Here is a 26298-nt window from a genome sequence, read left to right as displayed (position 1 = left end):
AAGTAGTATCAAATTCACAAATTTGTTTCCAGTTTTAGCAAAAGTTAATTTGTAACATGTAGTTTAAAAATAATTTAAATAAAATTGTTTTAACTTTACATACACATGAATTTCTTTAAAAAAAAACTCATTACGTAAGATTATACTAACTGAATACAAGTTGGTTAACTGCTTGGACTAAAGCAAGACACACCAAAAATAAAATTGTGATTAGATTTTAGAGATACTTTGTGACCTTTAATATGATTCTATTCACCTTGATTTTAACCTCACGCATTTTCTTTTGTTTTATTACAAAATAAAATGTTTGTTTATTTTGTAATAAAACAAAAGAAAATGCGTGACATACATGAAAAATAATGGAATAGAATAGATCTGAGATATGTGACATGCTATAGCAATTCCTATACAAATCTCAGAAGAACATATTAAAACAAGATGTTTTTTATTTCTGGTTTTTATGTTCAGCCTATAATTAGAATGATCAAAGGGACTAGGACTGTAACGCTCTGAGGGTTTAAAAGCCAGCATACTCTTTGAGAATTCTCAATCCTGCAAGCTGCTCTAAACCTTTCCAAATGTCACTTTCTATTGAATCAAAACGTACTGCTGATCAGACCTCAAAATTACAATGCAGTCACAATTAATATATAAAAAGGACAGCACACTTCCTGTGTAATAGAGAATCTGAATTAACATCTTTCCCCAGCTTTTGGAAATCTGACAGCCAATACCTAGCATACTAGTAGCCACAGAAGATATAATCCAAATAATAAGATAGTTATCCTTTTTGGATTATTAATGCAGTCATATGATTTTCATTGCAAATTTGTCCATATTTCATTTACATTGATATTTTAATCAATTAAAATTTCCTAGGTCTATATAAGCTAAGAGACAAAAAAAACACGATCAGAATGTGAAATATAAAAATCCATTCTGAGCATTAAACAAATGAATTTATTTTTAATGTGCTACCCTTTTGGAAAAAGGCAAAATTTTGAAAAGTTCTTTATACGACAACAGAGAATGTAGGCAAGAAATTGCTTAGATGCACTCAAAAACCAATGGAAGAGATGAGTGCCCTGCTTCTGAATTCTTTGTTAAACCACAAGATTCATAAAAGATGTTAAATAAGAATCTCACAAGCAAAGGACACTAATTGTTCTCTTGGTTGTATGTACACTATAAGGAAAGTTAAAATTTTTAAGTTCTTCAAAACATGAAATTACATAAATTCTCAAAAATTTTATCAGATATCTTAAATGCATTCATAATTTAAAACTCTTAATACAAAAAAAAAAAACTCTTCATATAAGCTTATCATTAGAAGATGAAAGGACACACAAAGCATGCACAGGCAGGTGGACAAGCAAACTCTCTCAAGACTGGTGGTCATGCAGAACAGCAGCCTTGTCCGAAACACTGACTTGCAAAGCAAAATGTTGAATCACCAAAAACAAGACATTCTTTAGCACACTTACCCAAAATACACGACAAACCTTTCGGTTTCTACCCTGTCAACACAGAAAGAAGGGGAGGCGTGGGGGGGCGGGTAAGACAGAGACACTATTTGCCAAAATCTCACCAATACTGTTAGAAATGTGAATGGCAGGGTAAAAATAAAGCTAAAGAAAGCTCTCTTTTTTCCCTCCCCCCGCACAAGCTAGTCATATTCACTTTAAGGGAACTCTGCACACCGGGTTCTTTGCTATTCACAAATGCTAGCAAAAGGTTCGGCAGTTCCCACTTAGGCAAGATGACCCCATGACCAGCCAGCACGTCAAGACCCATTGAAGACATTCCATTCCAGGCCTGCTCCAAGGCGCTGGAGGCTGCCAAGCACTGTGCACGCTCACAAAACCACGGCAGCTGAGCAAATTTCATTCAGCCCGACTTTTAATTACTTAGTAGCTTTAATTAGGTTTCAAAAAAATAAAATCCCACATCCTCAGATCTAACGCCAGTTATTCTTTGAAAATATAAAAACTCTATCAGCAGAGAAAAACATATCTTTCATCATTTGCACAGGAATATACTCAAGAAGCCAAAAGATATCGCTGTATCTTTTAATTATGACAAATATTACTTAAATATAACTTCATATCAGGAAATCTAAACACTTTGCCAAATTCCCAATGTGCTGTATTTTTAAACAGCCTTGAGAAACATGTCAGAATGTAGAGTCCTAGTGCTTCATTTTTCAAGTCAAATAACACTATAAATAAGGAGTTGTATACTACATATATTACAATTTTTTCTGAAATAAATTGGCATAATAATATTGTTTCTGATTTGGTGAGAACTAAACAACAAAATATTTTTAATTAGTATGGTATTAGAAGCATCATAAATCACTCAGTACCAGGGTAACTTTTATCTCTATTTAATTGAAATATAGAGAATTTTCATTTGAATTTGACATTAAAAGAAAATCGTAAATGGTATCACAGTAAAATGTTAATTATTTTTTGTTGCAATATTTTATTGTAACTTACTGTAATCACAGTAGCATTCATTCATTCTTTCATTTTAGTTTTGTTAAAAATTTGCAAAATTGAGACGGAGATTTTGATAAAATAGGAGATTGTCACATTTATTTAATTAAATGTCTTAGAACACTGAATTGTAATTTGTTCATGCACAACTGAGATAATACAAGTATGCACTAGTTACTAATTGCATTAAAACATTTCAGTATAAATTTGAACTAATTTCTTCTGCTTGAAAAGAGAGGAACCATTAATTTCCGAAATTCTCTGCCCCATGGTTTATACTTTCTTGTGTACTGCCTTAACCCAGAGGAAAGAGAGAGAAAATACTTTAAAATTATATTTAGTTAATTTCGAAGACTTACATGATAAGGTTGAAAATGACTATTTTGAAAGAATATGAACAATAGTCACTTATGAACTTGCAGAGGTATAATTTAAATCATTCTTTAGACATTTAGTTCAGAGCAGAAACTTGCAGCTTAGCTAACAAAGTTCCTATAGATTGCTACCTCTTTGGTTTATAATTGCTGTTCATTTTTCTTTAGTTTGTTTTTAAGACTGTCCACTGATTTAATAAGTACTCGAATCTAACTTAAGGAAAAAAAGCACACAAGTGAAAAACTAATAATTTTCAGTTTACATTTCACCAATTTTTTCATCATATGAAATATCTTTCCTTAAGATTTAATGGAAAATATATATTAAAACCATAAGTCATTTAGACTGTGCATGTGTGTTTGTGTGTGTGTGTGTGTGTTGTATTTGGTTTTTGCTTTTTTTGGTTTGTTTGCCTATTTTGTTTTGTTTTAATTTTTATGTTAAGAAAAAGGAAGAAAACACAATGTGGTACTGAAAGCACACAAAATGAACAGCAGACATTCAACAGATTTGTTCCCTATATTCTGAATTTTTCTTCCACATAAAAATAAAAACAACTACTCATAAGGTTTATAAAATGTGTTTACACAATACACCAACATAGAAAAACCTACAACAGACTGAGAGTAAAATTTGGAGAGGACCAGGGGTTACATAAAATAATTATTACTACTTCAGTCCTCATTAAAACAGTATAAAATAACAGGTATTGATTCATCTATGAATTTTATTGTTTCTAAAATAAAAATTTTGCAAAGCCATCAAGTCACATATTAACCTTCTCTAATATGTATCAACTTTAATATAGAGACCTGTAGTAGATAAGCTTGGTTTCAATTTTTTTAATTAACATCAATTATGCACAGTAGTTTTTTATTTTTGGAATTTTCTGAATCGCTGAAAAAAATTTCTCTTTGAGAGATTGTGATATTTTCTTGATATAAATTACTTACTGAGAAATGTTAACTAAATCCTTATTATTACTTAAAAATACCCCTTAAATTTGTATTATTTTTTATTCTCTGGAAAATTAGTATTATTTAATGTTAAATTCCATGTAAAAAAGAGAATTTCATTATATGAAGATTAACACTTTCTTTTTACTCACTGAAACAAGCTCTAATCCTCTTCCCTGATGAAAATGAAGCCAGCAGAGATGTTTGCCTAACCTAACATTTTGGGTTTGCTGCTGCCTATTTTTTGAACATAGCAACATATTAGCTATGATTAAGATGTATCTAATACCTTCTATAAATTCTGTATGTAATGTTTCTTCATGATAAATAGCAGGGTAAGAGTTCACTATGTTGTAACAGTCTAACCAAAAGCCATCAACAAACATCAGAAAAGTCAGAAGAAGGTCAGCATGACATTATCTAGTTAGATTTTTCTTTTTACTTTATGTGAAGAAAAGAATTAAAACAAGAAACAAAATTATTTCACAGAACGTGAACATATAAATGTCACTAAACATTACCTAAATGGGTTATTACCTGTCTAGAGAAAGTGTTACCGTCTCATTCATTTCCGGTATGTCATCAGCTTTGACAGTAATGTTGATTGCTGTGTCACTTTGCCCAGATAAAAACACAACAGAGCCATTAAAGGGTCCTATATCATCCAGGGTCACTGCTTTTGAATTAAAGCCAGAGGGCTTCAAACTCCAATAGACAGTAGCCTGGCCATCAGTTCCATCCCGATGTAAGGGAATGAATACCTTATAAAAAGAAAACAGAACAAGTTCTTCTGAAATACATGCTCACAAATTACGTAAGCTTTTCAGTTAGTGCATACACTTGTTATATTAATATGTTTAGGTATTGTGCATAGAGAAGTGAACAATTAAAATGATATTAAAAGCACAACTGAATAAGCTTTCTTTAAGTATGATGATAATTTCAGATTTGACTATTTTATATTAGTTTTTGCTAATCAAACTTCTCTATTAAATTTCCCCCACCCAAAAACCCGCCTAACCTGGGATTTGTCTTAACAAAAAGACTTCATTTTAAAAGCCAAAGAACCATGAAAAACACAGAACAATGGCTAAAGAATAAATTTCCATCAGAGGTTCTCTGAAAAAAAGAATTAATTTAATATCACAGTACAAACTGAAAAATAAGCTTTTGTGACTAAATCTGGGAAGTACACAGTTATGTCAAATGCATCCTAACGTGATAAGGGGCAAAATAAGAAAATAATAATACAAATAAGAAATGTTTCTAACCAACACAACAAATGCAGCAGAAACAAAATCAGATGCTCAAATCATGGCTCTGGGTTACCCTGGGCAAGTTACTTAACCTCTCTGACCTCAATTTCCACATGTGAAATGAAGCTAGTGGTTCCCTATTTTGCAAGTTCCTGGTGAAGATTAAAGTGTCTCTCCATAGCATGAGCTAAATAAATGTAAACTATTATAATAATTCTGAAACAAATTGTATTCGGTAGTTTTATTTAAGTGCAGCACACTTTAAATATGTATAAGAAAAGGATCATTGAAGATCATAATGAAGTTTTTTTCAAACAAAGAATGTAAACAAATATTTAATAGTATATAATGCTATTCTTTTTAAGTGGCTAAAAAAGGTATCCTCTGCTCTTTGCCCTTGAACATAGGCTGTCTTGAAAAACATGGAAGATATTTCCTCACTAACCATTCTTCTAATTTGGCTAGCAACGGTCAAGTCTGTAGACTAGCAAGCAAAGTAAGATTCTTAGAAAAGACAAAAAAAAGTAAGAAAGGACTGGGCCCTTAAATCACCCCAAGAGGGTGGGCGTGGCCAGGCTGTAGATGGGGACAAAGAGAACAAAGGGAAATTCTCACTCTTTCTGCTGTTTCCCAGGATGGGAAGAATGCAGGTTTCACAGAGCCCAAAACTTTCCCTAGAAACTAATTTCCCTCTAGGGAAAAATATGAAATGGTAAATGTACAGCTTTGTAAGATAAATGAATAAAAACAACCCATTCTTTCAGAAAAAACTGAATACTTTTTAGTTTTTAGAAGAAAAATATTAAAATATTATGAAAATATAAAAAGTCAAAACCATCTTGAAAAATAGAGCTTCTCTGCCAATTCACAGAATCAAATATACAAACAAAGGAAGTTGTGGTCACCATATTTTGACATGAGGCTTTGATAACAAAAACAACTCTCCACATTCCTGATCTCAACTGCAACCCAGTTTAAACCAAATCTAAGTGTAAGAGACTTGGAGAGGGTTTTAGGGACAGACTGTGGCTCAGGGAATGGTAAGGTCGAAAACAAGTGTGGTCCCTATATAGATGGCAGGAAAATTCAACCAGGGTGGGGGGAGGCAGGGAGACGTGCTGTATATGTGAGCATGTTTGTGTGTGTCCGTGTGTGTGTATCCAGAAATTTACATATATATGTAAATAAAATTTTATATATGTATATATATATACACACATATATATATATATATAAAATTCCGAAGATTTGGCATCCACTACTTTACCACCATCACCTCCACCACCAAGTATAGGACGTCACCTGAATCCTGCCCAAGGCAAGCATGAGGAGTGCTCAGAAATAGAAAAGGTCAAGGATTCTTGTGGTACATATGACTTGGCCAATAAAAAAAAATTGTGTTTGGCTATTACTCTACCAAATGTCATACCACTAGCTGAACGCAGCGTCATCAAAATATCCTACTTTTGCTGTGAGCAATTAATTCTAATTTTATTCTATCGAATATGGCAAAAGATGATGAAAATCACACATTCATCAGTTACTTATGTCAAATTACATATTGAAGGCTTGCTGTAAATGGTGAAGCTTTTCAAGATCTGTTAACTCTATAAACTAACCCGACCTCCCCCTCAAAAAAACAGTGTCTTTACATTATCTCAAACTCATTAGGCCCCATCAATAAGAAAAAGCCTACTTACCACTTCAGCAGCAAAATCTTCTGGTTCATGCAAAATGATTGGAAGATTGCTAATAAAGCCAATTTCTCCATTTGCAATGTCTGGAGTAACCACTAAAGAAATATTTCGGATTTTTCCAAATCTAGGACTTATGGGTGGGATTGGGGGAACTATATTCACCAACTCCAGATCTTCCAACTATAATAAACAAAAAAACCCATAAAAATGGAAAGAAAAGACATTTTTAAGAAAAATGTTAAAGTCTTAATTGCATGGGAAAACAAAATAAGCATGGGTAAGGCCACCAATAACTTGGCAACTTCCTTCTTCATTCACCATCTGATTCAACCTCCCACACTGGCTTCTTGAGCTCTTTCTGATCCTCAATTATTATTATTCCCCAGGGTTCTTCCTAAGACCTTTATCTTATAATTCCATACCCTCTCCATAATAACCTCTGGATCTCTCTTTCAAATTCCAAATCTTTATAACCAACTGCCACTGAATATGACATAAACATCACAGAGACACCTTGCAGATAGAACGTGCCAAAGAGAAATCACTATCTCTGCTCCATGTCCTCTAACCACTATTTTCACCAATATCACCATCCGCTTTCCCTCCTTGTTGCCTATACCCAACTACCTTGATGTAAAGCCAAATATTGGCGAGTTGCCCACATTTCCCTCCTCTCTTCCACTGACCCACACCTCCAATCAAATCACCCACCCCCCTTCTCTGCCAGAGAAAATTCACGATCAGAAGACCATTCAGAACTCCAAATGTGACTTAATATGTCTTTATGTTTAAAGAAATGTGACACATGTATAACATATAATGTCCCTGTGATTAATGAACATGACCTTCAGAGTAACTTTCACAGTTTCTCCTCATGTAGCATGGCCTCCTTCCATCATCTCACAAGTCAAAATGTACTCGCTCTTAAAGACTAGTTAAATATCCCTCTCTCCCATGAAGATTTCCTTGGATTCTCCAGCCCTCTTTCTTCTACCTCTTCCTGAACTTCTACTGCTACACTCACTAAACGTGGAAATTAACATTAAACTTCACATATTGCTTGCTTATCAGCATTTTGTGTGTTCTAGACTTTCACTTCCCAACAGGACTATAAACCTCTTGTGTGTCTGTGTCTTTCTCAGTATTTTCCTGCAACATGACATTAAGTACAGCAGCTACACAATAGACTTGTTGATTTATCCCTACAAGACAAAATGAGCTCTATAAGAATCCTGATATATCAAAACTTTCAACATCTTAATATTCTAACTTTTCAAAATCCAACTTATCAATCCTCACAGTGTTCACATGAGTATAGGCATAGACAATCATTACAGGACTGCAAAAAGCATAGAGATTTTAAGTTAAAAAGCAACTGTGAACTTAACAGGGCATTATGGATTGCCCACTCTTCAGAGCCCTCTGTTAGGCTTTGTAATGTGGAAACAATGATACTAAGTAACCACCTGTAGAGACTGGTGATTTAAGTTGATATTGTGGACACCTGTGGACAAGGACTGTACTAATCCTGCACATACGCTCACATTTTGTGATGAACAATACATATTTTAAGGGTAAAAGTGAATGCCTTTTTAAATGTAACACACTTTGCTTTGAAAATAATATACAGGAGAAGAATATCAAAAATTCCATGACTGGTAAATAGTCACTCAGGTAAAAGAAAAAAAAAGAAATCAGACTGACCAATTTTGCTAAATACTGGTATGTGGACTAAGTCAAGTAAAATATAACATGCGGTTCTTTAGGATACTGCATTTACTTTATAAAATAAATGAAACATAAAGATACATAGTTAAAACCACGTAAGTATAACTGTCATTCCTTCTAGAGAAAAAGAATATACATACCCATATATATGTAGTTATCTTTAAAAATAGCACAAGAAACTAAAAATATATATTTGAATGGCATATAAATATAAAGTGTGCATTGGATGGAGGTGAAGACTTTTTAAAATACACTGGTCTTGTGTGAGTTAGCACGTGTTTGTGAATGAACACTCTCATTCTCATGCATTCACAAAGAGTTAAACTGATAATACTGTTGAATATATCAAGTAAAATAATGATTTATTTTTACTTCAAAACTTTTCAAAAAGAAAGGAAGAAAATTCATATTCTACTTACATTTATCAAAACAGTTACAGAATTAATTCTAAATATAGTATTTTTGGAAAATATAGATAAAGAAGATATAGAAGGCTACGGAATGAACTGATCAAAAGAAAAATGCTAATTTCCCATGGCTTATTTCCTAGTCTCTAAGCCTTTTTGTCTGGGTTCCTTAAGCATCTGCTAAATCAAACTACTCCATTCATAAAGAGTCGTTCTTTGCTTCCAGACAGTTTGCAACTGAGACAGCACATTAGTAACCCCATGCCTGCCAAAAACGGTATCCCAGACTAACGTATTTTAGCTGAGAGGCTTACTGAAGAATGAGGAGCTCATGTCTCAGATTCTCCTTTCTTCAGCCTCATTCAGCTTTCCATGCAGAGTCTGATGCCTCCTATTCTTGAGTTGCTCATCCATTACGTACTATACAAACTACACAACCTTCTAATTCCAACTAGCCTTCCAGAACCTACAGCTGTTTTGAACTTTAAGGAATTGTGTCAGTGACTAATAATGACCTTTTGTCCTAAAGCATTAAATTGACTGTCTGCACTGTAAGACCTTTGTTTTTCAACTGAATACAGAGATAGATAAAAAATTGAGTCTGGAATTAGTGGTGCAAACAGATTTCTAACCTGGGATCACCAAAATTCAGATATTACATGCTTCTTCAAGCTTTTCCTTTCTTTTCAAGTGTTGTCTAAAATAAATTCTGTCATATTCATATAGAATGCTGAAATAAAATAGTTAGAATAATATCTGACCGATTGAAGGTTCTTAATAAAGTTTTGTTTACAAAAGGATTCTCTGCAGCAACTTGGATAGAGATACTGGATATTTTCAAGAGACTGAAAGCTTAATATAAAGGTTACTAATATTGGCATAGATATACGGGGTCTCTATCCACAGTAAAAACTGGTTTTGAGGCAGAGTAAAAAAAGATATCAGAAATGTAAAACAGAAAAGTTCTCTACAACTCAAAATCAATCCTTCTGCATCATCAGTTCTCAAACTCATGTCATGTCACTGCAACTACTACAGGAATTCCAGGATGCCCAGGCCTCCATGAAAGCAAAAGCAACTGTGTGAAACCTTTGCTTCATTTCACTTGTTTTAATAATTTGTTTCTTATATGAGTTTTGACCTATGCAGGATAGGAGACAGAGGGAGAACTGAATACTGAGGTTCTAGGGACAAAAGCCTTAAACATATATGCTATGAATTGAATGTTTGTATCCCCAGACCCAGAATTCATATGTTGAAACCCTAATGCCCAATTTGATGGTATTTGGAGATGGGACCTTTGAGAGGTGATCAGGTCAGGAGGGTAGATCTCTCATGATAGATCAATGCTCTTATAAGGAGAGACACCAAAGAGCTTGCATCCTCTCTCTCTCTCTCCACCATGTGAGGACAAAAAGCAAAGACATCAGTCTGAAAACCAGGAAGAGGGCTCTCCCCAAAACCCCACCATGCTGGCATTCTGATCTCAGACTTCCCAGATTCCAGAACTGTGAGAAGTAAATGTCCGTTGTTTAAGCCACCCAGTCTGTGGTAGTCTTTATAGCAGCCCGAACTGACCAAGACAATGTCTACTAATAAGAATGCTCTGAATACAGAGGACACCAACCACAGAGAAGGCAAAGGAGAGCACTGATGCCAAAAAAAAAAAACAAAAAACACAAAAACCCACAATAAACTCTGACACTCCTCTCAGCAAGTTATTTAAATCTCCCAGAGGCACCTGAGAATTCCTAAGTTTGGGAAATGCTACCCTAATTGCAAACTGGTGAAATTAGTATGTATTTCCATATATTAAAAGGACCAACTTTAAAAAGTAAGTTATGACATGTTTTTTAGAAGGTCAAACTTAAAGCTTTTTAAAATTTTCTAAATATCTCTCTAAATGTGCTCTGATGGCAGCATTCTAATTGCCTTAACTTCTTGCTCAATGGGGTCAGGGCCATGGGCTTGACCACTTGCTCAATTCCACTTCACAGACCCAGATCCCCCACCATTTGGCCAGTCACCTCATAAGAGCATTCCACAAGCTGCAGGGGGAATGGAAACAACTGTGAATGACACCATGTTCTGTTCACCCATCACCCCAAGAAGAGAATTCAAGGGTCCTCCATAAAAGTGGGTTATCCTCATAGACAGAAGGATGCATCGTATCATAATTTCCCCATTTCGAGGAGACACAATAGAATAATAATAATAGTTATAATAATAAAGGTGAAAAGCAGATCTCCCACCACAAAGCTTTTGGAATGCTGACAAAAGGTCTCCCTATATGTAGGCATATTGCAAAAAGGCATCCCTACGTACCGACAAATCATATATCCCCATAACGGGCCACTCACTAGACACCTCCACTAGGAGTCCGCAATTAATGCACAAACCATACAAGCGTGAGCAGTGACTTAGCCCAAAAAAAAGACAAAAGTCTTCAAAATAAAAGGGCCCACCCCACCAAGTGCTAAGCAAGGTACGACACAGCCCTGAGAAATTCAGAATGCCAAGATTTAAAAAAAAGCTTTCAGAGATAAAGAGCAAGTTAACCTAAAGGTAAATGATTTCTTTCCCCTCAAATTTCTAATCGCAACTCTGGAAGCTAAAAGGCAATACCTTTCAAGTTCTGAAGAAGAAGTTACTTTAATCTAGAAATTCTACGAAGCCAGTTATCAATGTATGAAATTTCACTTTCAGTGCTCAAAGACTCAAAAAGTTTACCTTGCACATACTTTTTCTGCACATGTATTTGAGGATAGATATATTTCAACAAAACTAAAACACAGGGCTTCCCTGGTGGCGCAGTGGTTGAGAGTCCGCCTGCCGATGCAGGGGACACGGGTTCGTGCCCCGGCCCGGGAGGATCCCACGTGCCACGGAGAGGCTGGGCCCGTGAGCCATGGCCGCTGGGCCTGCGCATCCGGGGCCTGTGCTCCGCAACGGGAGAGGCCACAGCAGTGAGAGGCCCGCGTACCGCAAAAAAAAAAAACTAAAACACAATCCAAGAAGTAAAAGGCAAGAAATCAAGAAAACTGAGGAGTTCAGAAAAAAACAGTCCCAAGTAGCAGGCGTGAAGCAAGTGAAGAAAGCAGTTGGTACAGCTAAACTCAGCATTCAACACATCTAAGACAGGTGGAAGACCTAATTTGGTAAGAATGGCATATAAAAAAGAGCAAGGCTTCCCTGGTGGTGCAGTGGTTACGAATCCGCCTGCCAATGCAGGGGACACGGGTTCAAGCCCTCGTCTGGGAAGATCCCACATGCCGCAGAGCAACTAAGCCCGTGTGCCACAACTACCGAGCCTGCGCTCTAGAGCCCACGAGCCACAACTACTGAGCCCGCGTGCCACAACTACTACTGAAGCCCATGTGCCTAGAGAGCGTGCTCCACAACAAGAGAAGCTACCGCAATGAGAAGCCCGCACACTGCAAGGAAGGGTAGCCCCCACTCGCCGCAACCAGAGAAAGCCCGCGTGCAGCAACGAAAACCCAGTGCAGCCAAAAATAAATAAATAAATAAAAGGGGCAATTAGAAACTCCAGAGAAAGCAATAATAAAGTATAAAACAAAGTCTAGGCGAAAATATGAAACAAATTTAAATGCAGTACTATTCAAAGAAATTAATGGAATATGAGATTTCATTTCATATATATTCCACTTAGCAAAATGTATGGTGACATAGATCATACATTCTTTCTTTATTGATCTATTCATACTATCTGATTCTGCATTAAATTTATTTACATAACCAAAATTTGATAAGCACCCTTTATTGCTTTCTAATTTTCAAAATCAACCAATACCAACCATATGGAAAACATAACCATGGTAGCATAAATAAGTACAGATGTTTCAAACTTTGGCAATAAAAATATGCTCTGGTTAATAAAAGTTAAGAAATAAAAGAGATAAGATGGAGAAATATAGGGCCCTTATTTCTTCTTACTAAGTAGATAGAAGTTCATAGATTCTATCTACAGTTAATAGATTTTTTAGTATACTATTTAAAGTTATATACACAATTTCTCTCATATTGCTTTTTTTATTTCTGGAATGCTTTCCCTGCAGCATCCATCATGAAAAACATATTTATTCTACAAACTATATTCCTATGTCAAATTTTCCTAAATCAACTCAAAAGAATGGCTCACTCTCTCCTGGCCCTCCCCCACTCACAGTTCATGAATTTCTCCATTACATCATCCATTATATTCTGACCTACATTTCATGTCTGATCTACTTTTATTATCACATGATTAAAACAGACTTTAGTATAATCCTTGTTTTATTCATCCTTATATGTGTTGGGGCAGACAGGCTCTCTTTGGACTCCCTACATAACTTCTAGTAAGCAACAGAATCCAAAATATAAATGAAGGCAAAATAATGACTGGTTAACTCTCTCACACAGATAAGCACACTTGTAGTTTAACCAAAGTTGAGATTATTTTAATCATTCAAATACCTGTACTAGGAAGTGGGCCCCATTTTGAAGGAATGCATCATTTCTTAGTGGTAATTTTACAGTGACTTGGGTTTTTTGTTCTGGAAAAATGAGGCTGCTTCTCCTGGATATATTTAAGATGCCATCTTTTGCTCGCAAAGGGTCCACATCTCCAGCAGGAATATAAAGTGCAGAATAAAACATATTCACATCTCCTTTAGTTCCTCCTAGTCTTTTAAAACTCAAGGATAAATATCGTTCACGTGGGCTACTTTCAATCTTCTGGTTTTCCATAGGAAAAAATGTTATTAGGCCATAAACATCATCACTATCCTGAATGTAGAACAAAAGCTGCAGATAAAGGAATAAAATATTAAAGTGCAGAATTCTCACATCTGAGATTACCAAACGGTTTATTTTCTAGGCTATTTTGAATTTTAATATTTACTTATGTATCACATCTAAAAATGATTACTCTCATAGGTAATAGAGTAACAGATGAATCAAAAGCACATTTGAAAACTTTGCGGAATTTTTTTAAGAGCAAACTTTTTATTTACAGAGGGACAACCTTCAGCAAGGGAAGTAACCACCATTTCTAAAACCAGTGCTCTTCCTGTCACATCAAACTAAACATAAATGTGCTTTGTGTGGTCAAGTTCTTCAGCTGTTCTATGACACAGAAATATTCCCACAAGTAAAGCATAATGAGAGATCTACCTCTGCTGGTTCGCTCACTTCTGCACCTCCTCGTATTGTATGAGGGAGAATCTTAAGTAGGTAAGCTTCTGCCTCTTCTGGAAGATCATCATCAACCACAGTAAGAGGAATTGATGCCAACATCTGCCCTTGTGCAAAATGGAGAACTCCAGAACTTGGTCTGATATCTGCTGTTACCGGTGAAGGATCACTGCTATTCCGTGTCAATACCCAGTTCACAGAAATATTCCCATGAGTGCCACCATTTCTAACCACTGTAATTTCTTCAAATCTAGAATTAAAAAAATATATATATGGTCATATAATACACTCTATTTCCCTTAAAATGGGCATTTTCAATGTCAAGGTGGCCACCAGACACTGGTAAAAGCAGAATCCAAATCATAAAGAATGACTGTTTTTAATATGAAGGAGTAGATATGTAGATGTGCCCTAGGAAACTACCATAATGTGAATTAACTTGCATATTTAAATATGTGATTTAAATATCACTCCCAAAATAGAAAAAAAAACAGTGAAACCATGGTCAAGGAAATGACACATACACTTAACAGTTCAGCACTGTGTCCAACACCACAAATATTAAATCTTGGAATAACATATTAAAATAATTGTAGCAATACAACATTTAAAATAAACCCTACCTTGATGTTGTATCTTCATCAATTATAACTGTCTTTTCAAACAAGATACTGCTGAATGAGAGGACACCATAAGGTTTGTCGTTTGGCTTAATGGTGACTTGTACAACAGAAGGGACTAATAGCACAGCATCTCCCTGTAAGGTATCTTTTAGTAACATAACATGAAATGATTCAGCAATCTCTGGTATGGCATCATCAATTATTTGAAATTTCAGGTGTGATTCATAAATAAAAGGTGGAAAAACAATAGTTGTGTTTGGCTGAAGATCAATGAAGTCTAAATTTTGCTGGGCGTGTGCTGTTGAATTCCCAGTTATAACAACATAATTGATCGAAATTTCATATTCATCAGATCCAATCATATTTCCCTTGTCATCTTTTCCACGAACCACTGGAATTGTGAGTATGTGGTCTTCCTCAGGTACCAAATAAACACTCTGAACGAATCTCACAGGACTGTCATTTTTCTTAATGATGATCTCAACTGAGCTCCTGGAGGTGTTGATTTCAGCTCCTCCTTCTACACTTTTCAGCTGAATCAAAAATATTTCATCATTTTCTGGTACCTGTCAGAGAAATATAAACAGTGGTAAAACATCAATAACCAAAACACCTGCAAAAAAACCAAAGTGTGAAAAGTCCCTCTGTTTCAATGCAATTACATAGAAATAAAAAAATCTTTACCTGAAGGGAGTAGATAAAGAGGCTTGTTCAGTGTCTATTTACTAAAATATTTTCCAAAGGTAAACAACATATTTTAGATAAAGCCATGATAAGAACAAGTAAGCAAGTATCAGTATAATGGCTTTCAACCTTGATCAATCTTTAGATAACTAAAGATCTGACAGCAAAAACTAGTTTCATCAGGTGGGTAGGGTCAGAAGCAGCATTCAAGGTCTGATAATAGATAAGAATCTGGAAAACTACATTAACATCACATACAAATTGTTAGTTTTCAATCATGTCAAATTATTCTTGCTTCTCTCTAAACAGTTTCTATCTCAAGATTTAAACATATGATACCAATCACATGATTTTCAAAATACATATCATGTCTCTCTAGAGAACAAGCTACAAGAGTCACTATTAGGCAAAATGATGACACTGTTAAAATGAAACTTTTTAAAAATAAATAAATAAATAAATAAATTTATTCATTTATGGCTGTGTTGGGTCCTTGTTGCTGTGCGCAGGCTTTCTCTAGTTGCGGCGAGCGGGGGCTACTCTTCATTGCGGTGCATAAGCTTCTCATTGCAGTGGCTTCTCTAGTTGCAGTTCACGGGCTACAGGCGTGCACGGGCTTCAGTAGTTGTGGCTCACAGGCTCTAGAGCACAGGCTCAGTAGTTGTGGCGCATGGGCATAGCTGCTCTGAGGCATGTGGGATCTTCCTGGACCAGGGCTCGAATCCGTGACGCCTGGATTGGCAGGCGGGTTCTTAACCACTACATCACTAGGGAAGTCCCGAAACTTTTTTTTTTTAACTACACAGAAATCCTAGGACTTATCTCTACTGTGCTATTTGAGTTTTTACTTCATTATAAATGATTGAAAGTGAAAAAATATATAGTTTTACCTCCATCAATAGAAATATAAAAAGTAAAGCTATTTATCTCAAAAAAGAAAATGTAATGATTTGATTGATGATCTTTTCCCCCCAACTTTATTGAGGAATAATCGACAAATATAACTAATATATTTAAGGGGTACAACATGATGATTTGATATACATATACATTGTGATTACAAAGATCAAGATATTAACACATCTATCACCTTACATAGTTAACTCTGTGTGTGTGTGTGTGTGTGTGTGTGTGTGGAGAGAATACCTAAATCCTACTCTCAGTAACTTTTAAGTACACAATACCATACTATTAACTATAGTCACCATGCTGTATAGTAGATCCTCAGAAGATGATCTTTTAAATTTATAATTAAAATGTATAATTAATCATTGCCCCCAAATTATAACCTGTTAAATGTTCCAGGATCTATAGACAAAAGGTTTTTGTTAGCTTTCACAACCAGATGAATTAAGAGTTATCAATGCTATCTAATATTTCATTTTTTCAAGAGAAATACTTTTTCCTAATAATGTCTTCTAATTCATTTTTCTTCTCTTGTGATTTGGTTTCATGATTTTTTTTGTGGGAAGGTAGGGGGATAAATTCCCAGCTATTCCCTTTTTTTCTGATAATACTACTAAGTAATACTACTACTAATAATACTAAGATTATTTTATTAAAAGTCATGTTTTCTTTTGGTTAGCTCATGGGGGACATCCTTGTACATATTGTTCAAATTCATTCTTTCCTTACCAGTTAAACTAGCTGTGTCATGTATCTCAATCCTTGGTAGCTTCAATGTGAAATTAAAAATAACAAAAGCCTTCCTATGAATGTAAACATTTAAAATATCTAAAAAAAATGAATATCATATGCAACCAAATTTTCTTTGCTTTTATAATAAAATATTTATGCTGGGTAAGTAGTACCGTACCTGCTCAAAACTGAAATCACGAGCAAAATCAATCATCAAGGTTTACAAAATGCTTAAATGTTTGTATTAAGTGTGGTTGTCAGTTACATGCAAGTTCATCACCTTTTAGATACACAACTTCATGTGAATTAAATAAGATAAATATTAACAAGATATATTCAAAAGAGATATTTATAGCTAAGGCATAATTGGCCATAATACACTAACTTCACATAGGACTATGTTGAATAATTTTAAATCCTGAACATAATTTAATACTTGACATAATATTCTCTAACATGTCTGTAACACAGAGAGAGGCCTTGTCCCTTTTAAGCACTTAACACATCCTACCTCGTCATCGAGAACTGTCAAGTTATAAACTACTGTTCCACTGCCAGGAGGAACAGTGATGTTCCCTTTAACTGGACTTAAATCTTCTTCAGGTGGGTTTGGGCCACCCTCTACCTGCAAGGAAACACAGTGCCATCAATAAACATGAAATATTTCAGAAGAATAAGAAAGCATTATTGTGATATCAGCTGACATATTTAGTTAAAAATGTTTTGCAAGAGGAATGATACTTTAAAAAAATTTTTTAATAAACAAATATATCCTGGTACTTCCACCAAAAAGAAAAAAAAAAGAATAAGAAGAAGAATGATACTAACCTATATTAAGTCTGCCCTTCTAACTGATAGTCAAGGCCTGTAATATAATTACAGATCTTGACTATAATTACATTAAACTACATGGTTTCTAAGAGCTTTCTCTTTTTTTCTCAACCGTACTATTAAACCTGACAAAAAACTTATAAGTACTTTTTCTGGAGCGGAATGTATTCACAATTAGTGTACTCTCTTAAGTAACGGAATCAAATACCAGTTCCACCACTGGCGGTGTAACCTTGGACAAGGTATTTAATAACTCTGTCCAGCTTTTTCCTCATCTTTAACATGAGCGTAATAATGTCCACTTTCCAGGCTAGATATGAATATTTAATAAAATCATATTCCTTTTGAAAAGTATTAAGTACTCTGTGTCTAACCCTTTTTTAGGTACTAAGGATACAGCAGTGAACAAGGCAAACTTTCTACCCACCAGGACCTTACATTTAATGAAAAGGAACAAATGGAAGATAAATAAATGTGTGTCCGATGATGGTAAGTACTATGGAGAAAAAATTTTAAAGGGCATGAGGGAGATTGAGTGCTGGGAAGAGTTGCAGTTTACATGCAGCGATAATCAGTGTAAAGCACTTAGAACAGTATACGGCAATATTAAGTGCTCCACAAATGTTAGCTGTAATTATTTCAACATAACAGAAGGCTCAAGAGCTAATAAAATAACTTCAGACATCCATAGAGAGTTGAAAACACTATAACCTGATGATGCCTCATCGTTTCTACAGCCAATTTTCTTCCAAATTCTGGAGTACAACTGCTGTTAACACCATCCATTAAGTATATTTTTTAAAATGGGGAATGTATATGGGGGAAGACTACATATTAAATAATTTTATATAAGCCTAAGGAACCCATGAGCATTTTAAAATTTTATATCCTTGAAAAGATTTATCATAAACGTTCTATGAATTTTATAGAATTAACATTATTGTTCAATTTGTGGTTTATTATTATCCTGTAATCTAAAATGATATGTTGTGTTTCACATAAGCACAGTATATCCAAGAAGCAAGGAAAACAGTTTTAGATTAAACATGAAATTTATCAGATGATCAAAGTATTTACTTTTATTTTATTTTCATTAAGAGTCATGCTTATTATACAAAGGACCTTGATTTTAAAAGTACAGCCATCTGGTATGAACTCTGAAGCGTTACCATTTAAAATGATTTCAGAGTAAACTTACCTCAAAAGTCACACTGACCATCCCATAGGTTCCTTTTTCTCTGATGAGAGTAAGAGGCACAGTTTCATTTCTGCCCGGGGGCTCACTCACTGTGATTGAGAAAGGCTATTGGAAGAGCAAAGACCATTAGGTGCTGATCACTCAGAGACAGGAGCTCATGCAAACTGTTACCTTAGAAATCCTAATTTTCCACAGACAAATCAATCTACATTGTGCTCTAAAAATGTGGGGTTTCCTAGCATTCACTAACTGTAGCTAATAATGCTTAAAAGGTTAAAATAATAGTATAAAGGGAACATAAAACTAGTCAGGCAAAAGACGTAGGTTCTTGTCCTGCTTCCAGCAACAAGCAGCTGTTCCGCTGAGGAATCTTAAAGATTATCTCATTGAAAGATGATGAACTCAAATGCTCCCAGGGGCCCAGGAGGTCACAGAAATGAGTTGTGCCTCCAAGCCAGGGCAGCTCATTGGGACTACGGTTCAGCCTTGCTCCCAACCACTGTTCCCTCCTCATTGGTCAGTTAGCCACTGAAAACAGACATCTGCTAATGACTTTTTCAGGACATGATCACTGAGGGGAAGAAAAAGCCAGGACTTCAAATGTTGCACAGTGTTGGCATGGCAGGGTAGAAGAGATGAGTGGGCAGGTACACGCTAGCTAAGGCCGCAGGTGACACTAAGTCTCAGTATCCCCATCCATCAACAGGAATAGGAATGCCTGTCTCAAACAGTTGTGATGAGGTGTCAATAATGCACGTCTAAGTGCTTATCCTAGTACATGTCACACAGTGAGGACCCAGCAAATGTTGGCTATAATTGTTATCATCATCATCGTTACCTTCATCACCGATATAATCATCATGCAGTCTGGAAAACAAAGCCAGCCTATGTAGTAACGACTGTGAGCTCAACAGTTACTTAGTTTAATTTTAATCACACAGGGCAGGTGCCTAGTCAGAGGCTTCCTGGCAGCTCTGAGATCACAACACTCAGGGACCTAGGACAAATGCTAGAGACTAGGACTCACTCCCAGCGGCTAAGATATTTAATTTAATGTCAAAAGAAAGAAGGAAAGAAACCTTTAAACAAGTCAGTATGAGGTGCGGGATGAAAGTTGGGAGTGAGTGTAGAGGAAAAGAAGTAGGGAGAAAAATTAAGCAATTAAGGGAGCCTAGTTCATAATTAACTAAAAATTCCAGATCATTCAAATAGAAGCGATTGATTAATTAATTAATTTTTGTAAATGTTGATATAATGGAAGTTACAAAACGTCTACTACCTTGGCATTATTCACATATCCATTTTAATAAAGATACTGCAACTATAAAGATCATATTTATCTAAAGCTCACCTTGTTTCAAAGATAATTCAAGGTGCTAAGAAAATGACATACAATACACCAACTGAAGTAGCAATCTAAATTGGAAAATAAATAAAAAGCTGGGGAGTGTCACATTACCTTTTAATAATGATAATTAATAACATGATTCAAAAAGACTCCACACCAGGAAGTTTATTGTAGACTAAAACTTACTTGCAATATCCAATTTTACTTGAGATAAATTTTCTTTTATTTCAGAGCTGAAAACAATTTCTCTCAAAGGTGGGGGGGACCTGTGTTGTGTGTTTTTTTCTAAAGAACAAAACCCTCTGAACACAGGACTGGCCAGGGACACAGGAATTTGGTGATAAAGGAGAAAAAAATGAACTGTTGAGCAAAACTGAGGAAGATGACATGGAGTTTTAACCTTCAAGAAATAGTAATTAATAGGAAAATCTCAGGGTAGGGAATAAATATAGAATAACTATATTTAACAGCTATAACATCTGCTATTCAATTGTAAGTTTACTATAGGTTTTTTCAGTGTTCTTTCAATATATTTTTCTTGTCTAGAATCACTCTAAACTTTCAGAGGAGGCTAAGAGACAATGCTTTTTGAAGTGCCAGTTGGGGACATCAAGCACAAGGAACTGTGTTACATCTGCTACAGACTGAATGTTTGTGTCCCCCCAAAATTCATGTTCAAATCCTAACCCCCAAAGTGATGTTATTAGGAGTTGGGGCCTTTGGGAGGGGAGTAGGTCATGAGAGCAGAGCCCTCATGAATGGGATTAGTATGTTTATAAAAGAGACCCCAGAGACCTCTCTTGCCCCTTCCACCACATGAAAACACAGCAAAAAGACAGCTGTCTATGAACCAGGAAGTCAGCCTGCACCAAACACCAAATCTGCTAAAGCCGCGATCTTGGACTTCTCAGCCTCCATAACTGTAATAAATTTCTGTTGCTTTTAAGCCACCCAGTCTATGGTATTTTGTTATAGCAGACCAAACTGACAAGGACAACATGTGAGTTAGAGACCACCAGAGGAGGTAACAAATGAGTCAGGTGAAATGATCAGCAGAAAGAGATTAGGGCAAGAGATGACCACGATCATAGGGGTCCCCTCATTTCACAGAAATCTTAGGTAAAACAAAAGGACAGTCTACAGAATGTGGAATACAGATGGAGTTAGACCAAATTTTATTTATATATCAAAAGACAGGATGATTCTAGGTAGCATAGAAAGTAATCACAAAATTTAACAGACGGTTATCTAAGCAACCACAAGATTCATCAAATTATAACCATAGGGCTTCCCTGGTGGCACAGTGGTTGAGAGTCTGCCTGGCGATGCAGGGGACACGAGTTCATGCCCCGGTCCAGGAAGATCCCACATGCCACGGAGCAGCTGGGCCCGTGAGCCATGGCCACTGAGCCTGCGCGCCCGGAGCCTGTGCTCCGCAACGGGAGAGGCCACGACAGTGAGAGGCCCGCATACCGAAAAAAAAAAAAAAAAATTATAACCATACCATATTAAATGAAATAATTCCAAATGCATTGTCATTTGACAATATTGTCACAGTAACAGTCCTTGGCCATCCAAGCTTCACATTTGCTGAAGGTTTCTAAAATAAAAGCCCAAAAGTAAATTAAGCAATTAAACATAAGAGGAAAAAAGAGATTATTTTAAAAGGATTTTGGTCTTTATGTAATCATTCAGAATATGAATAAAAATACAAGTATATTTTTAATGCACAGATTAAGAAAATACATTAAAACTAAGTCAACGTGGTTAAGTTCTAAACAAGAATTCTTCAAAAGTTTTGAAAACCATTAATCACTATTAAAATATAAATTGTTATAAATATAAATAATCACTGGCTAGTAATATATTCTAATTTCATTACCAATATAACAGAGAATTAAGTAACAGTATGAAATTCTATTCATATGTGATTTTTTCTTACACTATAGAAGGTACTGAAACTTAAGAATTAGTTATTCCATAAATCATAGAACCAAATTAAAGCTAAAATATTAAAGCAATTTTTCTAATAAATATGGGAAGAGTTTGCTACATTTCTATTAATATTCAATAGCAGCATAAAGAAATACGAAAAAAGAGTGTCTTACAAAAGTAAAACATGACTGCTTCAAGTGCCATTTTCACAAAAATTTTAATCACACCAACCCAGTCATTCCAAAAAAATTCTCAGTTCACTTCAGAAAAATTAAGTAGAGCAGTGTTAGCCATCACTGCCTCAGCCATAAAGGACAATTAAACCTTAGGCTAGTCAAGCATTTTTCCCAGGGGCGCTCCAAATTTATTCTAAGGCACAGGGACCTCCCACTGCCAAGCCTGCTTTTTGTACCCTTCTCCTTTGAACTCAGAAGTCACGGTCATTCTTTGTGCATCTGGTAGCAGAAGAGGGATAAAAGAGAAAAGGGCCAAAGGGAAGACAAGGTTTTCCTGAGCATCTGTCATGGCAATTCCTAAATAAGCTGAATTAATCCAAAAACTAGCTGTAGAATCTTCTAAACAAGATTGTCTGAGGAATAACCAGACCATGGAATTGCCAAAGAGACTGTCAGTTCTGGCTTCTATGAAAACCACCACCAGGCACTTAAATTGGCTCATCTCTAGAGAAAATGATTTTTAAGCATTGTAAGATTTTTATGAGTTTAAGCTTACTGGGGAAAAAAGGACTTACCTGTAAAATTAGGTGAAAAATAAAAGTTTCATCCGGCTCCGGTAAATCATCATCACATACTGCTATGTACACTGTCCTATTTGTTTCTCCAACAGGTATAAAAGCTGCAGCATATGTGTCAAAAAAGTCACCGGTGTCATCTCCATACAGCTATCAAATGCAAAACACAGTTCTTACATAACACAGTGTCAGGACAAGCAAAATTGATGCTAATTAGAGCAATTAACAGGCAAAACAAACATGAATCATCAAATGACACTGATGTTTATAAACAGGATGTGGAAAAACAAAACGAATATCTAACAACCAAAAAAAATCACCTTAAAAAAAGCATTATAAGAAGAAATGATTCTATATAAAAACATTTGTTTACGCTCTAGAAGGTAAAGGAATCATTAGATTCCTCACAGAAAAGTAATAATTATAAAGGAAAGTAATGATGTGAAATTTTTTTCTCTGCCTCTTGATTGATGTGAAGTGGATTACAGCAAACCTAACAGGGAAGACAAATTGTAGTTAAAACTCTCCCAAAGAAGAGGTGTAAGTAGCCAAAATACATCAGGAAAATCAATTATTTCCCTATCAGTTTTAAAGAAACTACTCTTTCCAAAACTTTAAACCTGAAGTTTTATTTATATTCTCCCACAACACCAATAAGGACCCAATTCTTTTAGCACACCAAGTTATTAGTCATTATAAATTTTTCCTCAAAACTTTTTAAGACCTCATTCTGTAACATCAGCATTGCTAAGATTCTCAAGGGAGCAATAATTATGAAATAATAATGGAGCAACTTCTTGCGCAAATCCAAATGAGATTTCTTCTGCCAAAGAACCCAAAATGAGTAACTTAGCTACTAGAAAAAAAAAAACCATTTAGTATAAACTAAAAATGAAGGATGTCTATAGGGATATTGTAGTCAATTTCTAGTTCTCATTTACAAAATAAAGTTAGTTTTAAATACTTGAAAAATCCAAGTAAGTTGTTAAGGGTGTTGGAAAACTTGTTCTCACACCTTAATATAAAAAGTGACACAAAAAGTGGCACAGTCTCTTTAGAAAGTATTAAATATCAAGAGACACTGATACAAATAAAGAGTAAAACCACAGTAATCCAACCCAAAAAATCATTTAACAATCCAAAATATACAAAAATTGATATGTACGTAAACAGTTTCATCAGAGCAATATTTACAACAGCAAAAATTGGAAGCAACCTCTATGAAAAACTGCTGAGAAATGACTGGGAAATGATGACCCCACCATCAAGAAAAGTTGTGAATACGACAGAGCAACCTGAAAAAATTATTACGATACAATCAAAATTATATGTAAAAAGTTATTAAATATAATATATACTCAAACTAAAAATAAATTCAATAAATATATATACATGTCATAAATTAAAAACTAAAAGCAATGCACCAAATTATAATACTGTGTTTCTTTCATAGATAGTTTTTCTTCTTTGTGTCTTTTTACAGTGTGTCCCAATGTGACGATTTAACCTATTGTTTAAAAACTTATTTTGAGGGGCTCCCCTGGTGGCGCATTGGTTGAAAGTCCGCCTGCCGATGCAGGGTACACGGGTTCATGCCCCGGTCCAGGAGGATGCCACATGCCGTGGAGCGGCTGGGCCCATGAGCCATGGCTCCTGAGCCTGCGCATCCGGAGCCTGTGCTCCGCAACAGGAGAGGCCACAACAGCGAGAGGCCCGTGTACCGGAAAAAAAAAAAAAAAAAAAACTTATTTTTTAAAATAAAAATTCCAAGTAGTTTGGGTCTCAAATATATCAATGTCCTTAGTGGTCATATGACATGATTTTCTGGTTAAACACAAATATATGTACATATAATCTATCTACTAACTAAACTGTGTGCAAGATAGAGCAATAGTTTAACAAATTCCATCTAACTTCTACTTAATATACTTAATTTCTCCCAAAAAAGGAGCTCTCTGACATAAGGGTTTTTTTTAATTGCCATTTCTCTACATTTAAATATTTCATATATTTTCTCTAAGCCACCTGATACTAAGTAATAAATCCAAGCAGAGATAATGAGAATTCAAGTTATTCAAAATAAAATGTTCTTTTACTTAGAAATACTTCTTCATATCTTGGGGGTTTATTTGTTTTAAAATAAACATATGAACATTTTAAAATAATCAGCCTATATCTTTAAAATACTGTATCTTTACTGTCAAATGCACATGCTACCTTAGAGCACTCTATAAACCTCTAACAGATATAAAAGGAATAAATCGTTTATCTGCAAATTGTTTATCATAATGGAACTACTCAAAGAGTTAAAAAATTCTTATCACTGAAACTAAAACATTTCCTATCTACTTCTGTAAAAACAGAACTATTGTCATTTCTTACCGATACAATTGCAGTGACATTTGCTGGGTCTCCTATCCTTTCAATGACAAGACGAATAACTGTTGTACTTGTTTCATTAACTACAAATTCTGTTTGTCCGGCAAACCTTACTTCTGTTTCTCCAAACACAAAAGGGATGAATAAAGCTGAAAGAAGATTTACTAATAAAGATGCAGAGGGCATCCCTACAGGGAAAAAACAAAAAAAGATTTCGTTCACAAAATATATCCAATATATTTTCATTACGTTGCATTACCTACAGATAAGAGTGAAGAGTTAGTAAGCAACTAAGACATAAAAATCCATCAAATATTAAGCCACCCAATGCAGATGTGTGATCACAGAAATAAGTCAAAAATCACAACCCTCTTCGGTACTGTTTACTATCCATAAGTACTTTTTGTTCTTTAATTTACATATTAACATAATAGTTATAACTTGCCTTAAACTTATCTATTAAATTTAGTTTATTAAAAAAATTTGTCCCTCCAGGGCTTCCCTGGTGGCGCAGTGGTTAAGAATCCACCTGCCAACGCAGGGGAGCTGGGTTCAAGCCTTGGTCCGGGAAGATTCCACATGCCACGGAGCAACTAAGCCCGTGTGCCACAACTACTGAGCCTGTGCTCTAGAGTCCGTGCTCTGCAACAAGAGAAGCCACGACAATGAGAAGCCCGCACACCGCAACGAAGTGTGGCCCCGCTCGCCGCAACTAGAGAAAGCCCGCGTGCAGCAACACAGACCCAACACAGCCAAAAATAAAAACAAATTAATTAATTTAAAAAAGAATAATCTTAAAAA

At 35.3% G+C, this 26298-nt stretch overlaps 1 protein-coding gene across 1 annotated transcript in view; it reads right to left on the bottom strand.

Annotated features, from left to right (window-relative positions):
* The window catches only part of ADGRV1 (adhesion G protein-coupled receptor V1), a 567434-nt gene that overhangs the window by 501523 nt on the left and 39613 nt on the right, over nt 1–26298 (bottom strand). The window contains exons 2-11 of the mRNA XM_067731218.1: nt 25501–25685; nt 23119–23268; nt 21937–22032; nt 19085–19189; nt 17567–17680; nt 14734–15299; nt 14090–14360; nt 13391–13720; nt 6786–6962; nt 4367–4590 (exon numbers count right to left, since the gene is read on the bottom strand). Coding sequence (XP_067587319.1) covers nt 4367–4590; nt 6786–6962; nt 13391–13720; nt 14090–14360; nt 14734–15299; nt 17567–17680; nt 19085–19189; nt 21937–22032; nt 23119–23268; nt 25501–25685 — 2218 coding nt within the window. The remainder of the gene's footprint in view (nt 1–4366; nt 4591–6785; nt 6963–13390; nt 13721–14089; nt 14361–14733; nt 15300–17566; nt 17681–19084; nt 19190–21936; nt 22033–23118; nt 23269–25500; nt 25686–26298) is intronic.

This window comes from Pseudorca crassidens, chromosome 3, assembly GCF_039906515.1.
Source record: "Pseudorca crassidens isolate mPseCra1 chromosome 3, mPseCra1.hap1, whole genome shotgun sequence".
Taxonomy (NCBI): Eukaryota; Metazoa; Chordata; class Mammalia; order Artiodactyla; family Delphinidae; genus Pseudorca; species Pseudorca crassidens.
The sequence above is the reverse complement of the archived record's forward strand: the minus strand, read 5'-3'. Positions and strand labels throughout refer to the sequence as shown.